General features: G+C 39.7%; 1 protein-coding gene across 1 annotated transcript; it reads right to left on the bottom strand.

Moving 5' to 3' along the window:
- Nucleotides 1-210: 210 nt before the first annotated feature.
- bnip1.S (BCL2/adenovirus E1B 19kDa interacting protein 1 S homeolog) lies at nt 211-8,994 on the bottom strand. The gene is given in 6 exon segments (NM_001086352.2): nt 211-1,806; nt 3,293-3,411; nt 4,620-4,721; nt 5,460-5,551; nt 7,288-7,380; nt 8,898-8,994. Coding segments are annotated over 6 exon segments (684 nt in total). The 5' UTR covers nt 8,982-8,994; the 3' UTR covers nt 211-1,612.
- Between the last annotated feature and the right edge of the window lie 683 nt (nt 8,995-9,677).

The following is a 9,677-nucleotide window of genomic DNA, read 5'->3' as shown; positions in this document are numbered from 1 at the left end:
GTTTTCCTTTAAAAAAACATATTTAGGATTAGGGGACTGATTTTCTGAATACATTTTCTCCTAAATCATTCCAAGTTTAAAAAAAAAAAAAACGTTCAGGGGCCTCAGGAATATTTGTATATTCTTTAGTAAAATGTGCTGAGAATAAATCTCAGGAACAAGTCAGTTGAGTTGAGCGAGTGCAGGAGGAAATAAAACAAAGACAGAATATCATAAATATAATTTATTAAAGACAAAAAACTATTCCTGTCCTCCTGCCAGCTAACATGACATTGGTTAAACGGTACTCACGTAAAATATCATGAGAATGAAAGGAAACTGAGAATTCCATGAGAGAGTTGGTCGGCAGGAAGCCTGATCTCTGTACCCTTGCCTTCAGTACGAGGGACGGTTGGTAACAGCCTGAGCCCCCACATGGCTCCCTCCACACAACCCAATGGCATTAATGGTGTGCACTGACATGTACATATTATATGTTATTGCCATTAACTGTGCAGCCCTCCTGCTACCGGAAACTCCCATCTTCTGGCTTTCAGGTGAAGGGGGATTCCATGGCCAAAAGTTTGACATCAGTTGTCAGTTAAATTGACTTGTGACATAAACCATACAAATATTTCATTTTCATAATGGCCGTACTACTTCCTACAGTTATGTTGTGCTTCAGTTGCATCTTTAGCTGAATAAACCACAGTCATTTGTTAGAAACTAACAATATGGGCAAACAAAAGAGTTGCCTTTTTAGATGTGAGAAACCACAACTTCCTGCAGCTCATTTCTCTATTTAAACCACTATAGCTTAATTGGTGGGAGGGGTTACTCTGAATTCTATTTCCTGTTTTGTTCCTTAAATGCTTCATTGTACACTGTTTATATTACACTTGATAAAGAGTGTGTTGCTCAAACATGTTGTGGCAATAAAACTCACTAGCAGTTAGTTCTGCTTTGGTCTTTGTCTTCCATCCTCTTTTTCTGAATTTTTGCATCTGGAGTGGGGTGCTTAACAGAACACTGGACCTAAAAGGTTTTTTCCTTCATCTGCTGTGCTCTATGTTTGGGGATATATGGTACCATTTATATACTCATGTTTGACCCGCTCATCTCTGACATCACAGGATGAGGCAGGTGCAAGCCTATAAATGCCAGTCCCAATAGGCGACAGGGAAAAGTGTAGAATGAGATTGGGTGGGTTAAGCCCCAGGCTGAATTGCTAATGCTGTAACCTATAAGCAAAGATCTACAAATACAGTGATCATTTGTTTTACTGATGGATTACATCAAACTATCATAAAATCCACACGCCAAGGCAATTTACATAAAATGGAACACAAAAGTCAGGTCCACGATCAAAGTTTAAACCGGAAATGTCCATCTTTTGTTACTTCTGCTATTGTTGATTTATAACTCCCAAAATTCCCCAATGGCTGACCCTCTTATTAACCTAGATATAATTTAACTTTGTGCACCATTTTGAACAGAGAAGAGCTGATGCAGTCTTAGATACTAGCTCCAGATTAATCTTTATAGTTCAGTAAGTTGCTTGCAATCTTTAAAACAGGGGTCCTCACAAGATGGGAATCCAAATCCTCTGCAGTAAGAAACCCACACGCAGCAACTAGAACAGAAATAGCCTTTTTTTCAAAATGTACAGTACAGTTGCTAAGAATAAGGCTAAGGCCAAAAAAATGAGCAACTTATCAGTGAGTTCACGCCGGTTGTACTTAGTGATGAGTTTTCGTCCAAGTTGTATAGTCCCTGACATGGATTTGAACTCCTCATTGGCTTCCTGAATGGTCCGTGATGATGTGGCTATGGAGAAAAGATACAGAGCACATGAATATCTCGTAGCAATTGTCTGTTACTATTAGGGATGCACCGAATCCAGGATTCAGCCTTTTTCAGCAGGATTCAGATTTGGCCGAATCCTTCCGCCCGCTGAACTGAATTTGCATATGCAAATTAGGTGCAGGGAGGGAAATCGTTCGACTTGTTGTCACAAAACAAGGAAATAAAAAAATATTTTTCCCTTCCCACCCCTAATTTACATATGCAAATTAGAATTTGGTTCGGTATTCGGGCATATCTTTCGCGAAGGATTCGGGGTTAGGCGGAATCCAAAATAGTAGATTCGGTACATCCCTACTTCCTATACAGTACATGTTGTCGTTATTTAACAGAGAGGTATACCTGCAAATGCAAAATTTAATTTACTAAACAATTTTCAAGGAAAACTATACCCCAAACAATTTGCATATGCAAATTAGGTGCAGGGAGGGAAATCGTTCGACTTGTTGTCTCAAAACAAGGAAGTAAAAAATATTTTTCCCTTCCCACCCCAAATTTACATATGCAAATTAGAATTTGGTTCGGTATTCTGGCAAATCTTTTGCGAAGGATTCGGGGTTCGGCAGAATCCAAAATAGTAGATTCGATACATCCCTACTTCCTATACAGTACATGTTGTCGTTATTTAACAGAGAGGTATACCTGCAAATGCAAAATTTAATTTACTAAACAATTTTCAAGGAAAACTATACCCCAAACAATGTAGGTCTCTATAAAAATATATTGCATATCACATCTCATATGTAAAACCCTGCTTCATCTCAAACCATTTTTATAATAATATAATTTTTAGCAGTGTGTTTCGTGGGTGATCCTAAATAGGAAATTGCTATTTTAATAAATATTGCTGCCCAGTGATCACACGGTTGCACAAACCAAGGGCACAAATACATGTAAGGTCATATCTGCCAGTGAATGAACAAAATGGTTTTACTCTCGCATTTCTTTCTGTCGCAGCTGCATTATTTCTGGTCAGGTGATCTCCAAGGGAGCATAGTGACCATCATGGTGGTTTAAGGCAAGAGATGTAAAAGGGCAATATTTACTAATATTGATATATTTCAGTTTGGTAAGATTTTTTAATAGGTCAATTAAACTGAACTAACTGTTGGTTAAAGGAAAACGTTACCCCCAAAATGAATATTGAAGCAACAGATAGTTTATATCACATCGCTTGCCTTGAACCACCATTTCATGATGGTCTGTGTGCTGCCTCAGAGATCACCTGACCAGAAATACTGCAGCTCTAACTGTAACAGGAAGAAGTGTGGAAGCAAAAGACAGAACTCTGTATGTTAATTGGCTCATGTGACCTAACATGTTTGGTTTGTTTGTGTGCACCGTGAATCCTAGGATCCGAGGGGGTGGGCCTTATTTTTTAAAATAGCATCTCTTCTATTTAAAAGTGGATTTATTGGCTGTGAAACATGTGCACATGTTTCCTCCATACCTATTGTCTGCATGGATACTTCACTCTGCCGGACTTGCTGTGACATCATTCGACTGATTCCCATCAGACTCTCTGTGATGCTGCTTGTTGACTGTGCCAGGTTTTCCTTTGCTACTTTTCTGTTGGGGACAGTCGCAGTGATGGATTACAAAAATATCTCATGCATGCGCCAAGTGTTTTTTAAAGGGATTCTGTCATGATTTTTATTATGTCTTTTATATTTCTAAATTACACTGTTTACACTGCAAATAATTCACTCTACATTATAAAATGTCATTCCGGTATTTTTTTTAGTGGTAATATTGGTGTGTAGGCAGCCACCTCAGGTCATTTTGCCTGGTCATGGGCTTTCAGAAAGAGACAGCACTTTAGGACTGCTTTCTGGCAGGCTGTTGCTTCTCCTACTCAATGTAACTGAATGTGTCTCAGTGGGACCTGGATTTTACTATTGAGTGCTGTTCTTAGATCTACCAGGCAGCTGTTATCTTGTGTTAGGGAGTTGCTATCTGGTTACCTTCCCATTGTTCTGTTGTTAGGCTGCTGGGGGGAAAGGGAGGGGGTGATATCACTCCAACTTGTAGTGTAGCAGTAAAGAGTGACTGAAGTTTATCAGAGCACAAGTCACATGACCTGGGAGCTCCTGGGAAACTGACAATACGTCTAGCCCCATTTCAGATTTCCAAATTTAATATACGAATGACGAATGTATTTCAGTGCAGAATTCTGCTGGAGCAAAAAAAAAAAAAAACTTTTTTTCCCATGACAGTATCGTTTCAAAGAGACTATAATATATACAGCAAAAATTAAGACAAATGATCTAACGCCACAAAGCAGAACTGAATAGGACAATAGGATAACAGCTAGTACTGAACCAATTCCAAAGTATGTTGATATGGATTGGCTACAATTTGTATCACATTTAGATGGAGTACAAGTTATATGAACTATACCTGCCAAAAGGAACTTATATACAAATGCACAGAGAATCTCCCGGTTGTGAGAATTTATAATCAGGTAGCAAAAATGGCTTCATGTACAAGGACATAATGACATTAGATAGACAGATGAAAACAGATCTTGTACAAGTAAGAGTGACCAGGGATTAACAGTGTTTTAAGTAAAGACAGGGAGAACTGAGTGTCTTTACCTAACAACTCACTCTCCCTCCTGGAAGCCCAGCTCTTACAGAGGAAAAAGATTAAAGGGCAATGTCACCTAGAAGTTTTAATGGCTGGCAGAAACTATTGTAAAATCACCAAAAACAAATATCTCTAGAAGCAGTTACTGTGCACTTTCAGAATCACAATCCAAAACAAAAGCACTGTACCTCTGCCTTGTAGGGTCGCCTCCTTGAAGCAGTTCATCCTTCTCTGCATTATCGATCGCTTGCTTGCATGAAAGGTTCGCCTTTCGCCACACAGTCTGGTTGCTGAAATCAAAATCACAATTAAGAGAGAGATTTTGCTTAAGAAAAAAGTAAAGGGTAAGGTATTTTTCAGTAGCAGTATGCACAAAATGTCTCTGTCTTAAATGTATTGATAATGGGTTGAGTGCAGAGGACTCTTGTATTTGTCTATATGTATTTTGTGGTCACAGCCTCATTGCACTATAGTATATAGTATATAATTAAAAGTTAATTTTCAATAGACACTCTAAATCATTTTCACCTGTATGAAGTTCAAGCGCCATTCCCCTTGAAAAAGGTTTATTGCTGAAATGTTAGGGTAGTTCTTTCTCATTCTGTGGCCAGTATATCCTCTTCCTTTAGCTTTTGATTGCACTAAGGTGGTATGTATCTATACTCTTATACTATGCTCAATGAACTGTTTTGTATGATATAAATTGCCTAATGGGTTTACCTATGTGATGTAATATTGTACTCTTGCTGTACCATTCTGCAAATTCAATTTATTTTTAAATACCGCCTTGTGAGTTTTGTGTGCAAGCCCTGGTTAGGCAAATTGTATGTGTTTTAAGGCCTTATATGGGAGTTTAATATGTCTTTGTGGTTGTTTTTTTTTTTGTTCTACACAAACAAATTTTTTTATAAAAAAAAATTGATGTTGCTGGTCCTTTAAGAGGCAAGCGAGATTAGGTATCTATGCATTTATTGAGTCTTTTATTCTAAACATCTACAAAGATGTAAGCTGAGGGCAGCCATACACACCTTAACATCTGTTTTTTGTGACACTCCATCTCCTTCAGCAATGCTTGCTTGTCAGATTCCTTATCCTGCTCCTTAGCCAATTGTTCAAAATCCTTTCCCCAAAAAAGAAAGTAAGATATGACCAATCGTTGATTTAGAAAACAAATAACTAGATAGTGTTACATGGTGGGTGGGGAGAAGTGCTTAATTTAAAAAGTTGGGTTTTTTTTTTTTGTTAAATCCAAAGAAGTACTGTAATCTAGTATTAAAGGGGTTGTTCACCGTTCAGTCGTTTTTAGATTTTTCCCCAGAAATAAAGACTTTTTTCAATTACTTTCCATTATTTATTTTTTTTACTGTTTTTCCAAAATCGAAGTTTAAAGTTGAATGTCCCTGTCTCTGGTGTTTGAGTCTGGCAGCTCAATAATTCAGGCGCAGACTCTGAACTGTTACAATTTTGCAACATTTAGTTGATACATTTCTCAGCAGTATTTCTGGAGTATTAGCAACTATTGTAGCAATTCTAACTGCCTTTAAGTAAACTCCTCCACTAGAAGTATCATGAGATTTCCCCATCTTGTCCCCTGCTGGTAAAATCATTATGCAAATGAAGGGCACACACTAACTTCCAGCAGGTGGCAGCACTACTGTACAGCAGCTAACACACAGGTTTGGCTGATTTGAAAATAGCTTAGGGCTAGTCCACACGGGGAGATAGCCACGCGTTTGCGGTCGCGGCGACAAAGCGCCGCGCCAGTCGCCGCGACCGGCGCAGACGACAGTTTTGTATGGGCGCCTATGTAAAAACGCCTGTGCTAACCACACGAGGCGATGCGCTTTTCAACAGTCGCCTGAAAAAGCCTGGCGAGGCATTTTCAGGCGACTGTTGAAAAGCGCATCGCCTCGTGTGGTTAGCACAGGCGTTTTTACATAGGCGCCCATACAAAACTGTCGCCTGCGCCGGTCGCGGCGCTTTGTCGCCGCGACCGCAAACGCGTGGCTATCTCCCCGTGTGGACTAGCCCTTAGAAGGGTTGATAAGCAAGCAAGGAATTTCAACTGAGCATGTGTGAGATTTCAGAGCTACAGTTGGCTGGGAAGATATAGGTAGGAGGAGCCAGTGAAATCCAAGATGGCTGCCTCAGCTAGAACTGCAGGGGAGATAAGGGAGAACTTGCAGAAGGTATAGTGAGCTGATCATTTACATTATACAAACAATTCTAACTGTTTTAAAAATCGGATTTCTTGAACTTTCACATAGTGTATTTACTTAGTAAATGATTTTGGTCATGATTGGTGCCCTTTAATGAAACCTAGAGATTCTGCTCAGCAGGGACAACGATAAGTAATGTATCAATTAAATGTATCCATTTAGAACAGTTTACAGGGTCGGTGACCCCCCCCCCCCGAGGAGAAAAATTACACTTTAAACTTCAATAGTAGAAAAACGGAGACAGATAGAAAATAGAATGTCATTGGAAAAAGTCGTTTTTTCAGGTGATCTATCTGAAAACAACTAGTTGGAAGGTGAACCCCCCCTTTAAAGGAAAGCTAAACCAAAAGAGCAAATGAATGTAATATTGTTCAGAATGCTCTTACAACTGCAACAGGAAATTAATTTTTAGCTGCTTGTACCTAGGTGCCCAATATCACAGACAATTAAAAAAAAAATTGATGTATATTGCAAACGAGCTTAAAAGAGTGTTTTGAGCAATTTTACATTAGTTTGAGTTTTTACATTGCCTTTAATTCCTAATTATTACAGTAAGTATCTACCTCTCTTGTGTTTCAAGAGTTTCTTAGAATTCCTAATTCTCCCCATCTCAATGCACTGGGATTTTGGAATGTACCTGTATTCTCAACCTCAGCAGGTGTAATTTCTCCTTGACTTGAGCATTGAGATCATTCAGGGTGCTTAGAGGACCAGGACATTCTCTGATATCCTACAAAAGAAAAGGCATTTTAAAATGTCTGCATATAATACTAAGCATATCCCCTTCCACAATAGTAGTTGAATAAAAAGTATTTGTAATTTTATAATAGAGTTGTTTCAGCTCTTAGTATCTTGTTGTCAGGGTCAACGTCAGGGGAGGCAGTTGTACCAGGTCCGGTGGTTTTTAAGCTATAAGGGGGCCCCACTGTGCTGTGCTTCCCTGATTAGCTGGGCTCCCCTAGAGTTGCCAAAAGCAACTACAAGAAGCCAGAAAATGCAGTCTAAACCACCGCAAGGTGCTGAAAATTGCCGAATGGAGCGGAAGCCGCCAAAATGGAGATGAAGAAGAACGAAGAACTGAACCTCTGGCCACCAATATTTTTTTTAACTTGTATGGGGGACGCTGGCCAATGGTCTGCCAAGACTTGCGCACTGGTGGAAGATTCGGCAGAACCCAGGGTAGATAGGACACCCCTAGCCGCAAGGCAAGGCCTGTGCCTTGTGTGCAGGGGGGGTCGGGGAAGATGGGGCTCATCCTAGCTTCGGCGAAGGTTAGCCCATCTACTCATGTTGCTCTTTGGCCTGGCTTGGGGCACTTGAGTATTGGATAGGGTTGCCACCTGGCTGGTATTTTACAGGCCTGGCCGGTAAAAATATTGGCTGATCCCAATGTTATTAATAGGGAAAAAGATAAATATTTTTTTCCAGAAAAGGTGGCAACCCTAGTATCGGAGCCCATGCCTACAGGTAGGACTCACTGGGGAAAGCATGTAATCCTTCTTTCTAAAAAAAAATAAAAAAAAACTGGTATAATGTCACTGTTGATTCTGGTGATTTTTTTGGTAAGAGTTGACAGCTCAAATACAAGTTACATTTATTGACTCAGGATTCAGACATATATATACAGATATAATACACAAAAGCCATGAATATCTTGTAAATGATATCCTTATAAACGGTGAGTAGTGATGTCCTTTTGGTCACATGACTCACTAAAACCTGTGTATTATAATAAAGTATTCCTTGTCGGAAAATATGAGGATATTAGAAGTAACCTCGTAGTTCCTTGACCTGTATAAAAACACTGAATATGGTCATGAAACTCCTCAGTAACTTGTAAAATTCTTATATTTTACAACAGGGGGTACTTTATTCACTATATATTTGCTAGTCGCTGCCTAAAGGAATAATAGCCTTTCCTGGTATAGTATAATGGATAATTCTGAGCCAGTTCAATGTGTGGTACCTCCAAGTAACTGCTAGGGTGCAGCACAGAGAACGTGTAGACTGAAACAAATGCCCAACTATTATTTAGGACAATATATAACATTGTCAAACTGCGCAGTTGTCTGTCCCAACTTGTAATTATCAGTATATGGGGCTGCCTCCACTCCAGGTCACTAGTACTAGCGGTGGCTGCATAAGGAATACTGCGTATGAGGCTCAATTCCTTATTGTCACCGGTGTGTAGAGAATCTGCCAGTACGATCAATGGCGCCCCTCCCCTCAGCAGCCGCACTGCATTACCTGGATCAGCGCTTTGATCTCCAGATCATATTTCACGATTTCCTGATGACAGATCCGGACGTGGACATCCTGGGAATCTGCCATTGCGACAGGCTCCGCTACGGGTCGCGGACTGGGACAAACTATCGTGTACCAAACATTTGCGCCACCTGCTGCCGCTCCTTTGTATAGAAAAGAGGGCGAGAGGAAACACTGACATCTAGCGGCGATTTTGGGAAGTAGCCTTCTCAGTTCAAAGGGAATAGCTCAGTTAAATAAAGGGGCTGTTCATGGTTAAATTAACTTTATTAGGATATAGAGATTGACATTCTGAGACTATTTGCAATTGGTTTCCATTTATTTTTATCATTTATATAAATGATAAATTTATATAAATTTGCAACCCCAGCAATCTGGTTGCTAGGGTCTAAATTACCCTAGCAACCATGCATTATTTTCAATAAGAGACAGGAATATGAATAGGCCGGGGCTTGGGAAGAAAGAATGCCTTATAAAGCATTTGTTTTTTTTGAGATGGGGTCAGTGATGCCCATAGAAAGCTGAAAGAAGAAGAAGACAGCAAATAATTAAAATACTATAAAGAAAAAATGAAGGCCATTTGAAAAGTTGTTAGAATTAGCTATTCTATAACATACTAAAAGTTAACTTAAAGGAGAAACAAACCATTTACAAAAATAACCCTACCCCCCACCCCACGTAGACCCCCTCGCTCCTCCCCCCAGCCTAGCTGCCCCCCCGGTGAAATGCCCCTTACTTTTTACTTACCCCTCTGTGCAGATT

This window comes from Xenopus laevis, chromosome 3S (assembly GCF_017654675.1).
Source record: "Xenopus laevis strain J_2021 chromosome 3S, Xenopus_laevis_v10.1, whole genome shotgun sequence".
NCBI classification, from domain to species: domain Eukaryota; kingdom Metazoa; phylum Chordata; class Amphibia; order Anura; family Pipidae; genus Xenopus; species Xenopus laevis.
This window is presented reverse-complemented; position numbering and strand designations above follow the sequence as displayed.